This window comes from Colobus angolensis, unplaced genomic scaffold (assembly GCF_000951035.1).
Source record: "Colobus angolensis palliatus isolate OR3802 unplaced genomic scaffold, Cang.pa_1.0 Scaffold25, whole genome shotgun sequence".
In the NCBI taxonomy this organism is placed as follows: Eukaryota; Metazoa; Chordata; class Mammalia; order Primates; family Cercopithecidae; genus Colobus; species Colobus angolensis.
Window position 1 is genome coordinate 6,078,725 of NW_012115710.1, and position 22,905 is coordinate 6,101,629.

At 50.3% G+C, this 22,905-nt stretch overlaps 2 protein-coding genes across 5 annotated transcripts in view; both read left to right on the forward strand.

The window, feature by feature from the left end:
- Window positions 1-8,659, forward strand: part of LIG1 (ligase I, DNA, ATP-dependent) — a 61,595-nt gene extending 52,936 nt beyond the window's left edge. For all 4 annotated transcript variants that reach the window (XM_011946476.1, XM_011946474.1, XM_011946478.1 and 1 more), the window contains 5 exons: window positions 1,521-1,673; window positions 3,612-3,665; window positions 5,461-5,604; window positions 8,141-8,233; window positions 8,372-8,659. In XM_011946476.1, coding sequence (XP_011801866.1) covers window positions 1,521-1,673; window positions 3,612-3,665; window positions 5,461-5,604; window positions 8,141-8,233; window positions 8,372-8,455 — 528 coding nt within the window. In that variant the 3' untranslated portion in view covers window positions 8,456-8,659. The remainder of the gene's footprint in view (window positions 1-1,520; window positions 1,674-3,611; window positions 3,666-5,460; window positions 5,605-8,140; window positions 8,234-8,371) is intronic.
- A 2,910-nt stretch (window positions 8,660-11,569) lies between these two features.
- The window catches only part of PLA2G4C (phospholipase A2, group IVC (cytosolic, calcium-independent)), a 58,842-nt gene continuing 47,506 nt past the window's right edge, over window positions 11,570-22,905 (forward strand). The window contains exons 1-6 of the mRNA XM_011946548.1: window positions 11,570-11,739; window positions 13,328-13,576; window positions 17,180-17,219; window positions 18,205-18,285; window positions 18,965-19,101; window positions 22,267-22,456. Of these exons, the coding sequence (XP_011801938.1) occupies window positions 11,570-11,739; window positions 13,328-13,576; window positions 17,180-17,219; window positions 18,205-18,285; window positions 18,965-19,101; window positions 22,267-22,456 (867 nt within the window). The remainder of the gene's footprint in view (window positions 11,740-13,327; window positions 13,577-17,179; window positions 17,220-18,204; window positions 18,286-18,964; window positions 19,102-22,266; window positions 22,457-22,905) is intronic.

Genomic DNA, 22,905 nt, shown 5'->3' on the forward strand with positions numbered 1-22,905 from the left:
TCCCTGCTGCAGCCGAGTTCAGACCTTCTCCCTGCTGCAGCCGAGTTCAGACGTTCTCCCTGCTGCAGCCGAGTTCAGACCTTCTCCCTGCTGCAAGCCCTTGCTCACGAGTTGTGATTGAGAACAGCCCCAGCCTGAGCACTGCACATCCCACGAGGTGCAGCGTAGATGAGGTTTCTCTCTCCTGAGCCTCCCGCCAATGTCAGGCCAGGCTCTTGGGCGGGAAGTCAGCCAGGACATGAATAAGAGAAAGTCGGGCAGGAGTGGGCGCCGTGAAGAAAAGTGAGTCAGCTCCAGCCCAGCGAGGAGGGGCTGGGAGTGCCCCAGGTGATCAGGCCAGGGACAGAGCACTAGGGAAGAGAACCGCCGGTGCGGAGGCCCTGAGGGAGGAGCAGGCTCTGCCTGTGCAGGGAGCAAGGGCAGGCGAGGCACGAGGTGAGCTCAGAGTGAGGAGCAGGCCCCAGATGATGCAGCACCTGGGGGCTACTGTGAGATAAAGCTGGATCTTCCTCTTGAGGGTTTCAGGAAGTCAATGAGGGTTCCGTGCCAGGAGACAGGGTCAGGTTGTCATTGTGCAAAGCTTCGGGGTTTCCCCTCGAGTGGAGGACGGGTGTGGTGAGGGCCAGCGAGCAGGAGCCTGTCGTTAGTAAGAGTTCATGGATGTTTGAGTGGAGGGGGCAGTGAGGGGTGGACGAGGGGCTGGAGCGGGAGGCACTGTGGCATTGAGCTGGCCAGGCCTGCTTACTGGCTCTTCCTGTGTGCTTATGGCCGTCTGTGGCTATCTTCCCTCCAGCACAGACCTTTCCTGTCTCAGGAAATAGCACTGTTGTGCCCCCAAGGCTGAGCTTCTGCCTGGCACATGGTCAGCACTCAGTGAACGTGTCTGAATGAATGGGAAAATGCTCTCCCTTTGGAGTGGCCGGAATGAGTTGGCTGCGTCTCTGTACTGAGGGAAAGAGGGCATCAAGGCTGACTCCTAAGGTCCCGTCGATCCTGCCTGCATTTCCCATTTGTTCTTATTTATTTACTTATTTATTTATTTTGAGACGGAGTTTTGCTCTCATTACCCGGGCTGGAGGGCAATGGCATTGTCTTGGCTCACTGCAACCTCTGCCTCCTGGGTTCCAGCGATTCTCCTACCTCAGCCTCCTGAGTAGCTGGGATTACAGGTGCCTGCCACCACGCCCGGCTAATTTTGTATTTTTAGTAGAGACGGGGTTTCTCCATGTTGGTCAGGCTGGTCTCGAACTCCCGACCTCAGGTGATCACCTGCCTCGGCCTCCCAAAGTGCTGGGATGACAGGCATGAGCCATCACACCCAGCCCCATTTGTTCTTATTTAAACCTAGAAGCCCTTCCCATGTCCAGTCTCTTCCCAGGGGCCATCCTTGGGGTTCCTTCTGGAAATTGCCTTCAGACTTACCTCCAGTCCCTCCTCAGTCCACGGAGGAGCCCCTCTCCAGCAGTGAGGCCCCTGCCTTGGATGCTCCCCCTCTCATCTCTTGCCTCCTCTTCTCCCAGCTGAAGAAGGACTACCTTGATGGCGTGGGCGACACCCTGGACCTGGTGGTGATCGGCGCCTACTTGGGCCGGGGGAAGCGGGCCGGCCGGTACGGGGGCTTCCTGCTGGCCTCCTACGACGAGGACAGTGAGGAGCTGCAGGCCATATGCAAGGTCCTGGGGGACTGGGGCTGACCGCAGAAGCAGGAGGGAAGGAGATTAGACTCCCGGGGGGACTTCCTATTGCACAACCCAGACCTAGGGGCACTCCCATCCCCCTGTGAAGGATTCGTTCTCTCCAGTTTTTACTTACTTTTTCTGGTTCTATAAGTAACTCTTGCTTCATATAGAAAAACGGGCTGGGATAGAAAGGTGTCAGGAATGTGTGTCAGTGAGAGATGGAGATTAGCTACAAATCCACTAATGGAGATTAGTGGTGGCTCACACTAAGAAAAGGATTTTTTTCCTTATGAAATGAGAAGTGTGGAGGGGGCAGTCTGATGCCATTAGGGATTCAGGTTCCTCCTCTCTCTCCCCACATTATTTTTTGTCATGTGCCTCTGGCCTCATCATCACAATGTGGCTGCAGGAGTTCCAGCCCTCATGGCTATGCCTGCTCCACACACCAGGAAGGAGCAAAGGGGTGTGGACCCTGAGTCAGCCTCGTCCAGTGAACACCTTCTGCTCAGGTTCTGTTGCTCATTACTCTGCTCCAAGGCTCACCCCTAACTGCAAGGAATTCTGGGAAATGTGAAGTGATTTTTATTTTTTTTCAAGTTAAAGTTGTTCTTAAAGCTGTGCACATTTTGGACTAGATTTTCTTAATGTATTTCCTATATTCCCCTCTCCAGCAAATTTGAGTCTTTTGCCACAGAAGCAGAACAAGGTATCACCTAGAATCCCACCGCCCAGAGACACGCAGTAGTGACATTTGAGGGAATGTTTTATTTACATTTTTGCAAAGTTGTGATCCTTCTCTATGAGTAATTTTCTCTTCTGCCTTTTTACCCTGGAAGTACTTTATTTTCAATGTTGTGTATGCCCTTAAGCAGTATGGCAACAGGACTCGAATGCCTGCACAAGAATTTTCAAGTGCTATGCCCCAGTGTCCTGAACTAGCTCCCTGGGGTTGTCTGGGGAAGTTGTTGCCAGCTTTGTTCTTATGGGTAACATAAATACTTAGTGTCCGTTAACCTACATGATCAGTGACAGAATTGATTTTATAATTCACAAATATTTTGCCCACCAATCTACATTGTCACCATTTTGCATTATTTAGATAGATTTTTAAATGAGCTATTGTCAGGACAAAAGGCAAAAAAAATCCTTAAGACTCTCAATGCAAAAGGAGCCTTCCAGGTGATACCGGTCATTATTGCTCCCTTGCTGTGTATCTGCCAGCATCGAGCATTATTGCTAATTTTTAGCCTTTCCTATTTTGATAGGTGAAAGAAGCTCTTGGCAGTGTTAACATTAGAGATGGGCCGGGCATGGCGACTCACGCCTGTAATCCCAGCGCTTTGAGGGGCTGAGGCGGGAGGATCACTTGAGCCCAGGAGTTCGAGACCAGCCTGGGCAACATAGTGAGATCCCACCTCTACAAAAACTTCTTAAAAAAAATTAGCCAGGCGTGGTGGCGCATGCCTGTGGTCCCAGCTACTTGGGAGGCTGAGGCAGGAGGATCGCTTGAGCCCAGGAGGTGGAGGTTGCAGTGAGCCAAGACTGCACCACTGCACACCAGCCTGGGTGAAAGAGCTAGGCCCTGTCTCAAAAAAAAAAAAAAAAGACTGGACGTGAGGACAGCCAGTTACTGGGCAGTGAGGATGTGGGTGGGCATAAGGGAGTGACTTCCTGGGCCAGGGAGACAGTGGAAGCAGAGGAGTTTCTCCATAAAGCGGAGGACAGGGCAGGCCTGCTGGGAGAGCATTCCCCACCCGGGGAATCTTGGGCTGGATGCTCCACACCCCCAGCTCCCCACTTCTCTGGTTTTCTGTGGATACTGCATAGACCAGAAGGTGGTGGGGACCATGAGTGTACACAGCTTTAGATGGCGGGAGCAAGTGCTGGGCCCATGGCCAGCTGAGCCTCTGACCTCCCGCTTCCTCCCTGCAGCTCGGAACTGGCTTCAGCGACGAGGAGCTGGAGGAGCATCACCAGAGCCTCAAGGTGAGTCATGGTGGCCGTGCCTCAGCCACCCCTGCCGCCCCTTGCCCCTGACAGCGCACTCCTTCCGTCAGGGCTCTTGACCTCCACCATCTTGGGGCTCTGGGTGCGGGCAGGAGGGCAGCAGGCAGTGAAGCTGGCTTTGGAGTCCAGCATCTCCAGGTTCACGTCTCAGCGCTGCGTCTACTAGCTGGTGACCCTGCTCAAGGAACCTCGCCTCCCCTGTGCCTCATTCACTCCAGGGGGTAGCCGCAGGACACAGCAGGTGCCACAACTGATCCTTGTGAAGTGCCTGTGAGCCCTGATCAGTGTGAGTATGAGTTGTCATGGTCACAGGCATTTCAGGCATGAGTGTCTGTCCTTACATATTGGATCTGTATTAGTTTATTTTCATACTCATACTGCTATGAAGAAATAACCCAAGACTTGCTGGGCGCAGTGGCTCATGCCTATAATCCCAACACTTTTGGGAGGCCAAGGCGGGTGAATCACCTGAGGTCAGGAGTTCGAGACCAGCCTGACCAACGTGGTGAAACCCCTTCTCTACTAAAAATACAAAAATTAGCCGGGCGTGGTGGCATGCGCCTGTAATTCCAGCTAATCAGGAGGCTGAGGCAGAAGAATTGCTTGAACCCGGGACATAGAGGTTGCAGTGAACTGAAATCATGCCATTGCACTTCAGCCTGGGCAACAGAGTGAGACTCTGTCTCAAAAAAAAAAAAAAAAGAAAGAAAGAAATACCCAAGACTGGGTCATTTATAAAGAAAGATGTTTCCTGGACTCCCAGTTCCACATGGCTGGGGAGGCCTCACATTCATGGCGGAAGGCAAAGGAGGAGCAAAGGCACGTCTTACATGGCGCCAGGCAAGAGGGCGTGTGCAGGGAAACTGCCCTTTATAAAACCATCAGATCTTGTGAGCCTTCCTCACTATTGCGAGAACAGCACAGGAAAAGCCCACCCCCATCATTCAGTTACCTCCCACCAGGTCCCTCCACCACACGTGGGGATTACGGGAGCTGTGATTCAAGATGAGATGTGGGTGGGGACACACGGACCCTGAGGCCATCTCTGTCCCACTCTTCGGTTCTCTCTCTCCGTTGCCCTCTCTCTCTCCATCTCTGTCCCCCTCCCACTGTGTCTCTTGTCTCCTTCCTCCAGGTCTCTGGCCCTCTCTCTGCCTCTTTCTGTCTTTAATGTCCTGCCTCAGCCCCCAGGGCCTTTCATTTCTTGCCATCTCTCATTCCTCCCAACTCCCACTTTTCCCAGCTTTTTACTTCAAGGGGGTGTCTTGTTTCTTTTCCCTTCTTTCACTTTCTATTTCTGTTTACTTTAAGGGGGTGTGTGTTTCTGTTCCCTTCCTACACTTTCTGTTTCTATTTCTGTTTATTTCAAGGGGGTGTCTGTTTTTTTCCCTTCCTCCCTCTCCCCAGCCCTCCAATGCTTGGCCTTGACTTTGAGATTCCAGACCCTCAGATCCTCTCTTCCTCTGCTCACTGCAGGCCCTGGTGCTGCCCACCATCTCTCATTCCTCCCAACTCCCACCTTTCCCAGCTTTTTACTTCAAGGGGGTGTCTTGTTTCTTTTCCCTTCTTTCACTTTCTATTTCTGTTTCTGTTTCTGTTTACTTTAAGGGGGTGTGTGTTTCTGTTCCCTTCCTACACTTTCTGTTTCTATTTCTGTTTATTTCAAGAGGGGTGTCTGTGTTTTTCCCTTCCTCCCTCTCCCCAGCCCTCCAAGGCTTGGCCTTGACTTTGAGATTCCAGAGCCTCAGATCCTCTCTTCCTCTGCTCACTGCAGGCCCTGGTGCTGCCCAGCCCCCGCCCTTATGTGCGGATAGATGGTGCCGTGACTCCGGACCACTGGCTGGACCCCAGTGCTGTGTGGGAGGTGAAGTGTGCCGACCTCTCCCTCTCTCCCATCTACCCTGCTGCGCGCGGCCTGGTGAGTGGCAGAGGACCTGGGCTTGGCCCTGTGTGGGATTCTGGGCAGGCACACAGCAGAGTAGGGAGGGGACCTTGGCTCATGTCTGCTCTTCCAGGTAAGGATTGGGAAGATGAGCTTGCATTTTATTTGACTGTCAGATAACAAGGTCAAAACATTTTTTCTTTAAAAATGGGCCAGGCACAGGGGCTCGTGCCTGTAATCCCAGCACTTTGGGAGGCCAAGGCAAGCAGATTACTTGAGGTCAGGAGTTCAAGGCCAGTCTGGCCAACATGGTGAAACCCCATCTCTACCAAAAATACAAAAATTAGCCATGTGTGGTGACGGGTGCCTGTAGTCCCAGCTACTCAGGAGGCTGAGGTAGGAGAATCGCTTGACCCTGGGAGGCGGAGGTTGCAGTGAGCTGAGATCACACCACTGCACTCCATCCTGGGTGACAAAGCAAAACTCTGCCTGAAAAAAAAAAAAGTATTAAAAAAATTCCCAGGCCAAGTGCAGTGGCTCATGCCCGTAATCCCAGCACTTTGGGAGGCTGAGGCGGGCAGATCACTTGAGGTCAGGAGTTCAAGACCAGCCCGACCAACACGGCGAAACCCCACCTCTACTAAAAAATACAAAAATTAGCCGGGTATGGTGGCCCATGCCTGTAGTCCCAGCTACTGCGGAGACTGAGACAGGAGAATCACTTGAACCCAGGAGGCAGAGGTTGCAGTGATCTGTCATGCCACTGCATCCTAGCCTGGGCGACACCACAAGACTTCGTCTCCAAAAAAAAAACCACACCAGGAGTAGTAAGAAAACAGTACATTGCTCCTTTCAGTATCATAATCTCATCTTCAGCTCTGAAATCATTTTTAGAGACTCAGTTCTTTTAAGCAAAGGCTGAATTCACTTCCTCCTCACCATTTATGTTGCTGCAGTTTCTTCTTCAACCATAATTAATTTTCATGCTATCAGGTTTTAGAACGCCTTGGCTAATTTCTCTCTCTAGTGCCTCAGTCTTCAGCACTCACCGAAGCACTGTTGTAAACCGGGGGAGAACACCAGCCCGTGGCCAGCACTAGGAAAGCTCCCAGCTTCTCCTTCCAAAGCACAGCACATCTCAAAGTTAAAATGAGGTTGGGCACAGTGGCTCATGCCTGTAATCTGAGCACTTTGGGAGGCCAAGGCAGGAAGATTGCTTGAGGCCGGGAGTTCAAGACCAGCCTGGGCAATATAGTGAGACACTGCCTCAAAAAAATATATGAATAAATAATTTTAATTAGATATATTTTCTTTTCAGTTTCTCCTTGTCCTTCAAAACCAAGCTAGCACATACTTTTCTGATGAGAAGCAGACTTCCACTTCTTCCACTTTTAAATAACCTTTTTTTTTTGAGACACGGTCTTCATTTTCCAGGTTGGAATTCAGTGACACGATTATGGCTTGCTGCAGCCTCAACCTCCTGGACTCAGGTGGGCCAACCTCAGCCTCCTGAGTAGCTGGGACTACAGGCGTGCACCACCATACCCGGCTAATTTTTGTCTTCTTTGTAGAGACAGGGTTTCACACCATGTTGGCCAGGCTGGTCACAAACACCTGGCCTCAAGTGATCCACCCACCTCGGACTCCCAAAGTGCTGGGATTACAGGCGTGGGCCACCATGCCCAGCCAATAGCTTACATTTTTGATCTAATTAAAAAATTTTTTTTACCATGCTGCACGTTAGAGAGCCACGGACCCTTAGTAACAAGGGACTGGACCCGGTGTGTGTCCAGCACTTGCTGTGCGGCGGGCGCTGTGTGGTAATCAGCATGTCACTCATAGACACTCATCTAATCCTTTCCAGATCCCTAGGACATAGTCACACAGACATCTCCATCTTACAGGTGAGGATGTAGAGCACTAGAGAGCTCGAGTAACTGCCTCTGGATCACGTGGCTCCTGAGAGTTGGGAGCTGGGATTGGAATCCCAGTCAGGTTCTAGAACCCATGCCCTGGCCCTATAGTTCAGCCTCAGCCCGAATCATCATCATCATAGTAATGGCGGTAGCAGGCAGCATTTCCTTCTTTTTTTTTGAGACGGAGTCTCGCTCTGTCGCCCGGGCTGGAGTGCAGTGGCGCGATCTTGGCTCACTGCAAGCTCCGCCTCCCGGGTTCACGCCATTCTCCCGTCTCAGCCTCCTGAGTAGCTGGGACTATAGGCGCCCGCCACCACGCCCAGCTAATTTTTTGTATTTTTAGTAGAGACGGGGTTTCACCGTGTTAGCTAGGATGGTCTCAATCTCCGGACCTTGTGATCCTCCCGCCTCGGCCTCCCAAAGTGCTGGGATTACAGGCTTGAGCCACCGCGCCCGGCCAACAGGCAGCATTTCTTAAGCACTTACTGTGCCCCGGGTACGGTTCCAAGCACTTTGTCAACTTGTTTAATCCTTATGACAACCCATCGTCTGGCCCCCTCGTGTGGATCAGGAAGCAGTCCAGAGTGGAGGCGGGAGGAGACTGAGCAGGGTGTCGCTGGGGCTGGACCGCAGGAGTCTCCATCCCGCTTCCACAGGTGGATAGTGACAAGGGGATCTCCCTTCGCTTCCCTCGGTTTATTCGAGTCCGTGAAGACAAGCAGCCAGAGCAGGCCACCACCAGTGCACAGGTGAGGCCCTGGGAAGCAGGGCTGGGCCGCCCAGCTGCTTGGCCCTACCAGCTTTTTAGTGTGGTGGCCTCCCGAACCTTGTGGAAGTGGGGACAGCCAGGGAGCTTCTGACCACCCCGTCCCACCCTGTCTCCGCAGGTGGCCTGTTTGTACCGGAAGCAAAGTCAGATTCAGAACCAACAAGGCGAGGACTCAGGCTCTGACCCTGAAGATACCTACTGAGTCCTTGCCCTCCTAGGGCCTGGGTACAGGGCATGAGTTGGACGGAACCCAGGGTTATTACTGCCTTTGCTCTTTGGCAAATCTGCTGTGGCAGGCTATGGTTTTTGAGAGTCAAGGGAGGGGTGTGTGTGTGAGGGGGTGGCTTACACCGGAGTCTGGGATTCATCCCATCATTTCTTTCAATAAATAATTATCGGATAGCTACTTTGTGACAAGGTCTGTGCTGGGCTCTGGGGGCAAAGCTCTCATGGGTGTCACTTGCATAGCATGTAGCAGTGACCTAGGAACTGCCAGAGCCAGCACCAGCCATGGAACTGCCTGCCGTGGTGGGCATCTTCTGTATCTGCTCTGTGCAGTGTGACCACCACTGGCCACCTGCAATGCCTGAGCACTTGACAGGTGGCCAGCATGACAGAGGATGCAAATTTGTTTTGTTTTGTTTTGTTCTGTTTTTGTTTTGAGACAGAGTCTCACTCTGTTGCCCAGGCTGGAGTGTAATGGTGAGATCTTAGCTCACTGCAACCTCCACCTTATGGGTTCAAGTGATTCTCCTGCCTCAGCCTTCCATGTAGCTGGGATTACAGTAATGTGACACCACGCCCGGCTAATTTTCATATTTTTAGTAGAGATGGGATTTTGCTATGTTGGCCAGGCTGGTCTTTAACTCCTGGCCTCAAGCGATCCACCCTCCTTGGCCCCACTAAGTGCTGGGATTACAGGCATAAGCCACCCCATCCAGCCATGCCAAATATTTTATTGAATTGTATTGGACAGCAGTAGTCTAAAATCTTTACATACATATGTTTTTAACTTGTTTAACCTTCCAGCCATCCCACAGGGAGGCACCATCATGAACCCTGTTAAGGAAGACAAATGCAGTGTCTTAAAATAACCCACACGTATTCTCTTACAGTTCCAGAGGTCAGAAGTTCAAAATCAGTTTTACTGGGCTAATGTCAAAGTGGTGGCAGGGCCGGTTCCTTCTGGGAGCTCCAGGGGAGAAACTGTGTCCTTGCTTTTTCCAGCTTCCAGAGGCTACCTGGTTCCGAGGCTCATGGTTTCTTCCACTGTCCTCAAAGCTAGTAGCATCCCGCCTGCAAATCTTTCTCCTGAGGTCATCAGGTCACCTCCTCTCCTCCATCAGATCTCTCTGCTCTCTCTTCCAAGCACTCAAGTGGTTCCATTTAGGGACCCCTGGATGATCCGGGATAATTTCATTTCAGGATCCTAACTCAATCCCAAAGTCCTTTTAGCCACATAAGATCATACATTGACAGAGGCCAGGCACAGAGGCTCACACCTGTAATCCCAGGACTTGGGGAGGCTGAGGTGGGAGGATCACTTGAAGCCAGGAGCTTGAGACCAGCTTGCGCAACACAGCCAGACTCCGTCTCCTTAATAAAATAAAAATAATAACAAAAATTAAAAATGTAAAAAAAAAAAAAAAAGCCAAGCACAGTGGCTCACACCTGTAATCCCAGCACTTTGGGAGACTGAGGTATGTGGATCACCTGAGGTCAGGAGTTCAAGACCAGCCTGACCAACATGGCAAAACCCCATCTCTAATAAAAATACAAAAATTAGCCAGGCATGGTGGCGCATGCCTGTAATCCCAGCTACTGGTGGGACTGAGGCAGGAGGGTCAATTGAATCTGGGAGACAGGTTGCAGTGAGCTGAGATCATGCCACTGCATTCCAGCCTGGGGAACAGAGCAAGACTCCATCTCAAAAAAAAAAAAAATCACATTAAAGGTTTCAGTGATTAAGACCTGGATATCTCTGGGAGGGGGCTGTTATTATTCCAGCCACCCCCCATGGGATGATATGTTAGAGGAAAACCATCGGGAAATGGTCAGACAAGGCAAGCAGGATGCCTGGGACACCCGCGCAGCCCTAGGTACCACAGGGCTGGGTTGGGGAAAACAGGTGCATTCGGGGTGGGGCCCAGGCTTGGGTCTTCTAGAGCAGGAGGCCTCTGACCTCAGGGCCTAGCGTGGAACATGAGCTTCTGGACATGAGAGTGTCAGGATGTCCTGATACTCCCACAGGAGGGACAAAGAGTCCTAGCTGTCCCCTGCCCCTCACACTCTGTTTCTCCCTCTCACATCTGCCCTCCCTTCTTCCCTTCTCTCTCATCAGGTTCCCCTGCCCTTGTCTCCCACCCGTCCTCTCTCTCCTTCCTTTGTATCTGCGAGGCCTTGTTCCCTGCTATGCAAGTCTGTGCCAGGCTCACTTTACTGTCTGTCACTGTGACTTTCACCCTCCCTGTCTCTCTTCCTGTGTCTCCATCATGGTCTCTTGCACACGCCATCTCTTGGGCATTTTGTTTCTATTTGTCATAGCCCAAGAATACAACATTGTCTTCCCATTCTCCTTCTGGCTAGCCGTGGCCCTGTGGCCCTGTGTGGGCAGACCCAGGGGACATAAGCACAGGGGCTGCTGGGGGCTTCTGGAGAAACATCTTTCCTGACCAAAAAGGACAGCCCTGGTTGTGGCACTTCTTCCCCTCCTCCTGCCCTGACTAGAGATGATGGCTGGAGCCAAGTCACCACCTTGTAATCATGAGGAAAAAGAAAGGAGAGTAACGGACTACCCCTGACGACCCTAAGCCGGCGAGCCAAGGGCAGCAGCTGCCTAACTGTGGGCTTTTGTTCGTGGGAGTGGGGGAAGAATAAGCCCCAGTGTGATTATGCCACTCTAAAACATGGCTTTCGGCTGGGCACAGTGGCTCACGACTGTCATCCCAGCGCTTCGGGAAGCCGAGGCGGGCAGATCACCTGAGTTCAGGAGTTCAAGACCAGCCTGACCAACATGGAGGCGCCCCGTCTCTACTAAAAATACAAAATTAGCCGGGTGTAGTTGCACACGCCTGTAATCCCAACTACTCATGGGGGCGAAGCAAGAGAATCACTTGAACCCAGAAGGTGGAGGTTGCACTCCAACCTGGGCAACAAGAGCAAAACTGTCTCAAAAAAAACAAAAAATGACTTGTTTCTCACAGCTAAGAATTCCTGATACAGCTCTGCCTTAAAGAACTGGCAAATTAGTATGCATTTGTGTTTCAATTTCAAATAAAATAAGGCAAAAAAAAACCACTATGTATTTAAATATTGTATGTCAGGGGATCCCCACGTCACTGTCCGGCTCTGTGTGGAGATCCATGGTTCCCTTGGGCTTGGCTCTTCCCGCACCAGTGCAGGGTCCCAGGAACACACCTCCCGCCACAGCTGGAGCTGGGCAGGGTCATCCTCACTCCTCAGTGACCCGCATGATGGCTCCATCAGGTAGGTACTTTTATTCTCCCCATTTAACAAATGAGGACACTGAGGGGTGCAGGGATGTAAGATACCTTCCCTAGGTCCACTGTCTAGCAGGTGGTGGGCCAGGGTTTGGTCCATGCTGTCAGCTCCTTGACCCTGCATCTGTAACTATTCACTCTACTGTGGAGAGCCTCGTGAGCTGCTGTGAGGTGCGGAACCTCATCCCACAGGTCGGGCAATGGCATGGTCAGGTCTAGCAGTGAAAAGATCCTGCAATGGCTGGAGTTGTGGGCATTGAAGAGATGAGCCTGGAGTTAGGGGGAACAGGGGAAACCATCTTCTCCCTGGTGAAATCCTGTTCTAAAATTGGTGATACTCCTGCCTTGGCCTCCCAAAGTGCTGGGATTACGGCCTCATCTCTATTTTTAAAAAATAAGAATTCAGGCCGGGTGTGGTGGCTCGTGCCTGTAATCCCAGCACTTTGGGAAGCCGAGGCAGGTGGATCACTTGAGTTCAGCAGTTCGAGCCAGCCCGGCCAACACGGTAAAACCCCGTCTCTACTAAAAATACAAAAATAATTAGCTGGGCGTGGTGGCGGGTGCCTATATTCCCAGCTACTCAGGAGGCTGAGGTAGGAGAATCGCTGGAACCCAGGAGGGAGAGGTTGCAGTGAGCTGAGATCGCACCACTGCACTCCAGCCTGGGTGACAAAGAGTAAGACTCCATCTCAAAAAAAAAAAAGTAAAAATTCGAAACCCATCAAGTTGGGATGTTTAGTGCTGGGCTTCAGGAAGAGTAGGCAGGAGGGTAGTATAGGAGGTTTCTAGGAGCTACTCCTGGAAGTGGTGCTCAGCACAGATGCTCCTTTACACTGACTGGAACTTGGTCACATGACCACACCTAGCTGCAAAGGATGCTGGGAAATGCGGTTCCCTGTTGGGAAGCCACTTCTGGGCTTCAAACCTTCACTGTGAATGGAGCTCACAGATTTTCTAAAAATTGACATTAAATGAACCAGACTTGGCCCCAAGAATCTGGCTCACTGCAACCTTTACCTCCTGGGTTGAAGCAATTTTCCTGCCTCAGCCTCCCAAGTAGTAGCTGGGATTACAGGCACACACCACCATGCCCGGCTAATTTTTGTATTTTTTAGTAGAGATGGGGTTTCACCATGTTGGCCAGGCTGGTCTCAGAACTCCTAACCTCACATGATCCGCCTGCCTCAGCCTCCCAAAGTGCTGGGATTACAGGCGTGAGCCACCATGCCTGGCTTCAATATTTCTTTTTCTGGGTATTTGAGTATGATGTTATACATGATGGTTATTAGGCAGCCCATTGCATAGGAAGATTAGCTAAATCTGTTCTGAGGAATATTTATCTCCAATATAGTTATATAACGACAACATTCCTTTTTTGAATACTGGTCTTGGGTGCCTAATTATAGAAGAGTGACATCATTAAGGAACCCTGGAAAGTCCCTCTTTCCACGTGATCCCACGGATGCAAATAGCTCTGGGTGAGCTTCGGGACAGCTGAAAAAGCTGGAGCAACCGAGCAGGGCCCACAAGCCAAGGAGGGCTGTATAAAAGCGCAGGGGGCATTTTACCTCCAGGTTGGCCCTGCTCAGGACCAGGCGGAAACACCTCCAGCCCGCGACCTCCCGCCACAGCGGGAAAAGGAAAGCAGGAGGACCACAGAAGCTTTGGCACCGAAGATTCCCGCAGTCTTCACCCACTGAGATCCCGGCTGAAGGAGCTGTGCAGCGACTACATCGCTACGCCCAGGGAGCCCAAGCCTCTGCACCGGATTCCCGCGCACCCAGCTCCATTGCGCATGCGCACAAGCCCCAGCCCAGACTCAGGCAAGCGGTGCGGTCAGGGAGGGCTGTTTCATCCCGCTGGGGTGGCCATAACGAAGAACCAGGGATTGGGTGCAATTAAACAACAGGATTTTTTTTCTTTTTCTTTTTTTTTTTTTTGAGACACAGTCTCGCTCTGTCGCCCAGGCTGGAGTGCAGTGACACGATCTCCACTCACTGCAACCTCCGCCTCCCGGGTTCAAGCCAGTCTCCTGCCTCAACCTCTGGAGTAGCTGGGACTACAGGCACCTGCCACCACACCTGGCTAATTTTTGTATTTTTAGTAGAGACAGAGTTTCACCATGTTGACCTGGCTGGTCTTGAACTCCTGACCTCGTGATCCGCCCCACTCGGCCTCCCAAAGTGCTGGGATTACAGGCATGAGCCACCGCACCAGGCCAGGAGTTTATTTTCTAACACTTCCGGAAGCTGGAAGTCCAAAATCAAGGTGTTGGCAGAGTTGATTTCTCCTGAAGCCTCTCGCAGAGGCCCTAATCTCTCCTTATAAAACCAGTCATACCAAATTCCAGGCCACCCTCAGGACTCCTTTAACTTAGTCACCTCTTTAAGAGCCTATGTCTGGCCGGGTGCGATGAGTCATGCCTGTAATCCCAGCATTTTGGGAAGCCAAGGTGGGAAGCTCTCTAGAGCCCAGAAGTTCAAGAGCAGACTGGGTGACATAACAAGAACTGATCTCTACAAAACATAAAAAATTTAGGTGGAGATAGTAGCATGTACCTGCACTTCCAGCTACTTGGGAGGCTAAGGTGAGAGACTCACTTGAGCCGGGGAGGCTGAGGCTGCAGTGAGCCACAATCGCATCACTGCACTCCAGCCTGGGTGACAAAGCAAGACCCTGTCTCAAAAAGCAAGCAACGAAAAAGAATCCTGTGTCCAAATACAGTCACGTTCTGAGGTTCTGGAGGTTACAAGTCCAACACATGAATTTGGAGGTGGTGGGGGGAAGCCGATTAATTTCGTAACAGGGATCCTGAAACTGCCTTTGCAGAAATGAAAGTATGAGAGAAAGCTAACATGACTGACCATCTTGTTTCTAACCTCACAGGCTAGATTTTTTTTTTTTCTTATTCTAGTGCAGAGGCCAAAATTACCATGAGAGGAATTTAATTCATAGTTAAACTTTGAGACAAGGAAAACTGACCCCCAGTCCTTGTTGAGAGACTGAAGTCACATTCATTTACTTTTTATTTATTTATTTTTGAGACAGAGTTTCACTCTTGTTGCCCAGACTGGAGTGCAATGGCGTGATCTCTGCTCCCTGCAACCTCCACCTCCTGGGTTCAAGCGATTCTCCTCCCTCAGCCTCCTGAGTAGCTGGGATTATAGGTGCCCACCACCATGCCCAGGTGACTTTTGTACTTTTAGTAGAGACAGGGTTTCACCATGTTGGTCAGGCTGGTCTCTCCTGACCTCAAGTGATCCCACCTCAGCCTCTCGAGGTGCTGGGATTACAGGCTTGAGCCACTGTGCCCGGCCTGAAGCCACATTCATAAGACAAGGTTAGAATCATGAAGGTGCTGGAACTTTGCGAAACCACAGTTGTGGGTTGAACAATGACCTGCCATCCCTTAGCTTCCTTTTCTATATGTGCTCCAGAGTCGTGCAACCAGGGGTCGCAAGATCTGTAACTTCCTCAGCTACTTCTGTAAATAACGTCGCTGTTGTGAAACCTGCAGAACTCATCTTTTTAGCGGACTGTGGTAGCTAACACCTGTGATCCCCACTTCTTGGGAGGCTAAGGCAGGAGGATTGCTTGAGCCCAGGAGAACAAGACCAGCCTGGGCAACATAGTGAGACCTCAATCTCTACAAAAAAATTAAAACTTTGCCAGAGGCAAAGTTTTAGAGTCATGGTGGGGCATGCCTCTAGCCCCAGCTACTCAGGAGGCCAAGGCAGGAGGATTGCTTGAGCCCAAGAGTTGGAGGCTATAGTGAACTATGATTGCGCCACTGTAGGGACCAGCCCTACAGGGTCTGTGGGGTCTTTCTCGCCATGTGTGGAAATGAGAGATTGTAGCGATAAAGACACAAGACAGAGAAGAAAAGACAGCTGGGTCTGGGGGACCACTACCACCAAGACGGGGAGACCGATAGTGGCCCCGAATGCCTGGCCGCACTGTTATTTATCGGATAATAAGGGGCAGGGTAAAGAGTGTGAGTCATCTCCAGTGATTGATAAGGTCACGTGAGTCACGTGTCCACCAGACAGGGGGCCCTTCCCTGTTAGGTAGCCGAGGCGGAGAGAGAGAGGACAGCTTACGTCATTATTTCTTCTATGCTCTTTTCAGAAAGATCAAAGACTTGAATACTTTCACTAATTTTGCTACTGCTCCGTAGAGGGCGGAGCCAGGTGTACAGGATGGAACATGAAAGTGAAACGGGAGCGTGACCGCTGAAGCACAGCATCACAGGGAGGCGGTGAGGCCTCCGGATGGCTGTGGGCGGCTGACATCAGTCAGGCCCTCCACAAGAGGCGGTGGAGCAGAGTCTTCTCTAACTCCCCTGGGGAAAGGGAAGCTCCCTTTCCCGGTCTGCTAAGTAATGGGTGCTTTTTCTAGGCACTGACGTGACCACTAGACCAAGGTCCGCTAGGCCACGGGAGTCTTCCCAGACGCTGGCGTTACCGCTAGACCAAGGAGCCCTCTAGTGGCACTGTCCGGGCGTGACAGAGGGTCACACTCCTGTCTTCTGGTCACTCCTGACCTCAGGTGATCCGCCTGCCTCGGCCTCCCAAAGTGCTGGGATTACAGGCATGAGCCACTGCTCCTGGCAATAATGTTTTGTTTTGGTTTTGCTTTTGTTTTTTTAAGGAAAATAAAAGAACTTGTGTTTGAGATAGTTTTCAGAGTGAGCATTTTGGCAGACCAAGAGCTACCACCTGGTCCTGAGACCCACTCCCAGGAACTGACTCAGCCATACAAAGATAGTTTTGGACACCCCTGTGATTTCATCCATACCTGATCCATTGTTTCAGTTACCCCAGCCCCTTGTCCACCAAAGTTTCCTTAAAAAACCCTAGCCTCAGGCCAGGCGCGGTGGCTCATGCCTGTAATCCCAGAACTTTGGGAGGCCAAGGCAGGTGGATCACCTGACGTCAGGAGTTCGAGACCAGCCTGGCCAATATAGAGAAACCCCATCTCTACTAAAAATACAAAAATTAGCCAGGCATGGTGGTACATGTCTGTAATCCCAGTTACTCGGGAGGCTGAGGCAGGAGAATAGGTTGAACCCAGGAGACAGAGGGTGCAGTGAGCCAAGATCATGCCAATGCACTCCAGCCTGGGCAACAAGAAGGAAACTTTAGAGAGAGAGAGAGAGGAGAAAAAGAGAAAGACAGAGAGGAAAAACCCTAGCCTCCAAATTTTCAGAGAGATGCGCTTGAAATATTTCTCCCATTCTCCTCTCTTGGCTGCCCCTGAGATTATTAAACTCTCTCTCTTTGCTGCAACACCTGCTGTTCACGTTGGTTTTGTCTGGGCAGTGCACAAGAAGAACCCGTGAGCCCGTGGCAGTCCCAGCCCTACCCCACTGTCTTTGCTAAGCCCAACAGTGGGCACAGGTCTAAGAAGAGCCATTTCTTTGGCAGAAGGACTGAGAATTTTCTGACCGCAGTGCACCATGGGAAGGTAAGTCCTCTCAGAGCTGACCACTGCAGGGAGGCAGAGCATTTGTGTAATGGAATGCATAGTGAGTGTCAAGAGGTGAGGGCTGCGACCGTTCCTCTCGCTTGGTGGAGATAGATGGAAAGAGCTGAAGGTTGGGCGTGGTGGCCCACACCTGTAATCCCAGCACTTTTGTTGGCCGAGGCAAGAAGGTCTCTTGAGCCCCAGAGTTCGAGACTAGCCTGGGCAACATGGTGAAACCCTATCTCTACAATAAAAGAAAATATTTTTAAAAATTAGCCAAGCATAGTGGTACACACCTGTAGTCCAAGCTACTTGGGAGGCTGAGACATGAGGATCACTTGAGTCCCGGTGCTCAAGGCTGCAGTAAGCTATGATTGCACCACCGCACTGGTGGTGGGCAACAGAGCAAGACCCTGTCTTATCGTTGAACCGGGGAGGTGGAGGTTGCAGTGAACTGAGATTGCGCCACTGCACTCCAGCCTGGGTAACAGAGCAAGATTCTGTCTCAAAAGAGAGAGAGAGAGAGAGAGAAAGGAGGGAGGGAAGGAGGGAGGGAAGGGAGGAAGGAAGGAAGGAAGGGAGGGAGGGAGGGAGGGAGGGAGGGAGAGAAGGAAGGTCACCGTGTTGGTCAGGCTGGTCTTGAGCTCCTGGGCTCAAGTGATTCACCCACCTCGGCCTCCCAAAGTGCTGGGATTACAGGTGTGAGCCACCGTGTCTGGCCCCAAAATTAACCATTTTGAAAAGTGAATAACTGACTGGCATTCAATGCATTTACGATGTTGTACAACCATCATCTCTATCTAGTTTCAGAATGTTTTCCTCACCCCAAAAGGAAACCGTGTACCCATGGACTGGTGGCTACCTGCTTGGACAGCCCAGTTCTAGGTCAAATTCTGTGTTTTATCCCTTTTCCCTGTGAATTTTCGGGACTTCTTTGTGTTTTCTCCTGGGAAGCTCTGAGGTTTCCATAATTCCTGGGCTCCAGAAAGAAGAAAAGGCATCTGTGGAGAGACGAAGACTTCACGTGCTGAAAGCTCTGAAGAAGCTACATATTGAGGCCGATGAGGTAAGTGAGGGGAGGAGGGTGGCCCCAGAGATCCCAGAATCGCCCCCTCTGTGCCCAGTGTCCAGGGCCCATCTCAGCCAGGGAGAGCTGGACCAAAGGGAGGAAATAGAAGGATACAAACTTCTATGGGACAGAAATAGAAGGATATGAACTTCTATGGGACAGAAATAGAAGGATATGAACTTCTATGGGACAGACATTGCCCCGGCCTAAGGGAGATCCTAGGTCTTCTTCTTATCCTTCTCCTTCTCCTTCTCCTCCTCCTCCTCTTCCTCCTTCCTTTTTCTTTTCTTTTTCTTTTCTTTTCTTTTTTTTTTTTTTGAGACAAGGTCTCGCTCCGTCACCCAGGCTGGAGTGTGGTGGCATGATCTTGGCTCACTGCAACCTCCACCTCCCAGGTTCAAGCTATTCTTCTGCCTCAGCCCACTAAACAGCTGGGATTACAGGTGTGTGCCACCACACCCAGCTAATTTTTGTATTTTTAGTAGAGATGGGGTTTTACCATGTTGGCCAGGTTGGTCTTGAACTCCTGACCTCAAGTGATCCACCCGCCTCGGCCTCCCAATGTGCTGAGATTTCAGGCGTGAGCCACGGTGCCTGGCCCCAGGTACCCTTCTTCTTGTTCCCACCTCCATCCTCAGGCTCTGAACCTCTGATTGATTCTCTCCCCAATGTCTAGGCCCCAGTTGTTGCTGTGCTGGGCTCAGGCGGGGGACTGCGGGCTCACATTGCCTGCCTTGGGGTCCTGAGTGAGATGAAAGAACAGGGCCTGTTGGATGCTGTCACGTACCTCGCAGGGGTCTCTGGATCCACTTGGTAAGTGTCACTCGTGTTTCAGATTGCTTTCTGACACATAAATGGGATTATTGTTTTCCTCCTGACACCAAATGTGTGTGGTTTTTCCAACGCTGCTTCTTGAGCTCTCTGATACTAGCTGGGTGTCTTACAATGCTGGGCAATTCTGACGCTGTCTACCCGGAGTTCAGGTCAGATTCCAACAGGTTAAAGGGGCTCAGTCCCAAAAAACTGCTCCCACTTCAGACACGAGTTGCAATTACCTAGCCGCTGGTACTTCTGACCGACTGGCAATAGTTTGGGGTTTCCCGCAGCTTCCTCCTCATGTTCAATAATTTACTGGAATAGCTCACAGAACTCAGGAACATACTTTACTTACATTTGCTGGTGTATTACAAAGGATGGGCCAGGTGTGGTGGCTCACGCCTGTAATCTGAGCACTTTGGGAGGCTGAGGCAGGAAGATCACTTGAGTTCAGGAGTTTGAGACCCAGGCTGGGCAACATAGCTAGACCCCATCTCTACAAAAAGTGAAAAAATTAGCCAGGTGTGGTGGTGCATGCCTATGGTCCCAGCTACTCAGGAAGCTGAGGCAGGAGGATTGCTTTAGCCTGGGAGGCTGAGGCTACACTGAGCTACAGTCACACACTGCACACCATCCTGGGTGACAGAGAAACCCTGTCTGAAAAAAAAAACCCAAAAATTCTAAAAAAAAAAAAAAAAAAAAAAGTGAATTATAGAGTTGGCAAGAATTCCACAGAGGCTGCAGTGAGCTAAATCGCGCCTGCGCATTCCAACTCTGACCTGGCATCAGAAAAAAAAACAAAAAAAAAAAAAAAAAAAAAAAAAAAAAAAAAAAATTCCAAGGATTTTAGGAACTCTGCACCAGGAAGCAGGGAAAAACACCAAGTATCTTTCTTTACTACACAAAACTGCTGTGGACAAAGCATAATAATACTACCTTCTGACTTTAAAGGAGGATTTACAGGTTCAGGTGCACTTTTCACACTGCAGGTGGATAGAATACAGCCCTTTTAACTTCTCAGCTTCCATGATAAAGTATTGCATTAATTTGTGTAGGACTGTCTCATTCAGGAGGCCCCAGATGGCAGGTATGAAACCTTCATGTCTGCATATTTGTTTCCAAGCCCAGGGCAGACATGACTAATCGATCTTGGCACATTTTCAGAGCAGGAGGTAAGGCTGGGCAGAGCAGCAGAGGCTCGAGTGAGATAGGCAGGGCAGAAGCATGAATGTTGAACCTGGCTGGCATGATTTGTTTTCCTTTCTGTGCTCAAAGTTTGATCTGGAGCTGGGTTCTGAGCTGGAAAAATAAAGATGTTAAAGGAAAGAGCTTTTCATACCCAGCTTGTTCCAAACATACTTCAGAGTTTCCCAGTAACTGAATGGAGTACCAGTGTTTACATTTAAGCTAATTAAAATAAAATAAACATTTAAAATCACGCTAGCCACACTTCAAGGGCTCAAGAGCTACGATGTGTGTTTAATACATTGGATGGTGTGAGTGTAGATAGTACCCAATAAGCAGCATTATTAAGAACATCAAAAATTTTTATTGAGCCTGGGCACAGTGGCTCACACCTATAATCCCAGTATTTTGGGAAGCTGAGGTGGGAGGATTGCTTGAGGCCACAAGCTTGAGACCAGCCTGGGCAACATAGTGAGACTCTGTCTCTACAGAAAATAAATTTAAAAATGAGCAGGGCGTGGTGATGCACCTGGTGAGGAGTGGTTCCAGCTACTCGGGAGGCTGAGGTGAGGGGATCATTTGAGCCCAGGGGTTTGAGGCTGCAGTGAGCCAAGATCATGCCACTGCACACTCAAGCCTGGGCAACAGAGCAAGACCTGTCTCAAAAAAAAAAAATTATATATATATATATATAGGCTCCATGTGACACACCAGCTCCCTTGCCTTCTGCCATGAGTAGAAGCTTTTTGCACCATGCTTTTTCTTGTACAGCCTGTAGAACTGTGAGCTAAATAAACCTCTTTTCTTTATAAATTAAAAAAATATATATATATATACATACATATATATATATACACACACACACACACACATATATTTGTTGAGTGAACAAATGAATATCAAGTCTTTTTTTTTTTTTTTTAGACGGAGTTGTGCTCTGTCACCAGGCTGGAGTGTAGTGGCACAATCTCGGCTCACTGCAACCTCGGCCTCTCAGGTTCAAGTGACTCCTCTGCTTCAGCCTCCCGAGCAGCTGGGACCACAGGCGTGTGCCACCATGCCTGGCTAATTTTTGTGTTTTTAGTAGAGACGGAGTTTCCTGAGTATCTGGCACTACAGGTGCCCACCACCATGCATGCCACCACGCCTGGCTAATTTTTTGTATTTTTAGTGGAGACGGGGTTTCACCATGTTGACCAGGCTGGTCTTGAATTCCTGACCTTAGGCAATCCTCCTGCCTCAGCCTCCCAAAGGGCTGGGATTACAGGCATAAGCCACCACGCCTGCTCCCTTTCATTGATTTTCTAGGATTATGTGAGTTAATAGGTATAAAAGACTAAAGACAGTTTGTTGCTGTCACATGTAAACCTTTAACAAATGCTGACTGCAAAAAACACTTGACTCTGGACTGGGCGCTGGTGGCTCACACCTGTAATCCCAGCACTTTGGGAGGTCGAGGTGGGCGGATCATGAGGTCAGGAGATCGAGACCGTCCTGGCTAACACAGTGAAACCCCGTCTCTACTAAAAAATACAAAAAATTAGCTGGGCGCGGGGGCGGGCGCCTGTAGTCCCAGCTACTCAGGAGGCTGAGGCAGGAGAACGGCCTGAACCCGGGAGGCGGAGCTTGCAGTGAGCCGAGATTGTACCACTGCACTCCAGCCTGGGTGACAGAGCGAGACTCCGTCTCAAAAAAAAAAAAAAAAAAAATTTGACTCTGATGAGGCCTTTCTCCTATCATGCTCTCATTTTCCTGCCTGTGAAGTAGAAGGATTGTCCCAGATGATTTTGAGCCTCCTCCTTTGAACTTGATCGTTCTGCAGTTATATTTATTTAATGTAAATCTTCCATTTCCTTTGCATGTCGCCCTCTCCGTGAGGCTGGTGTTCCTGTGAAGGACCTCCTCCCACGCATCCTTCCCCAGTCTTCATCCTCCACACATACGATGCCGAACTCACTCTCTTCCTCTGTCCTCCAGGGCGATATCTTCTCTCTACACCAGTGATGGTGACATGGAAGCTGTCGAGGCTGACCTGAGACATCAATTTAACCGACAGGAGTGGGACTTGGCTAAGAGCCTACAGAAAACCATCCAAGCAGCGAGGTCTGAGAATTACTCTCTGACCGACTTCTGGGCCTACCTGGTTATCTCCAAGCAAACCAGAGAAGTAAGTCATTCCCCACTGGGGACCTGGGGTGGGGGTAGGAGCAAGGGGTCTCAGGGCGTGAGGTTGCCAAAGATCCTGACTGGCACCACCTTTTAAGTCTTTCAGGACTTTCAAGACATCAAAATCTGGGCATTTCGATGGATACCTCAAAACTTAAGTATATCAGGATAACTGGTTGCAAGTGACAGAAACTGACTCTTATTCATTTATGCAAAAAATAAAGTGATATGATTTACTAGAAAGATACACAGACATCCAGGGAAGAAGAACAATGAGGAATTATGATGGAATAAGGCAAAAATAGGGAAAGTCTCAGACCCAAGACAACTTTCCTCTCTATCCCTCCTTGGCCATTTGATGTCTTGAATTCACTATTTTATTTCATTTCATTTCATTTCATTTTTCAGAAAGGGTCTTGCTCTGTCACCCAGGCTGGAGTGCAGTGGCGG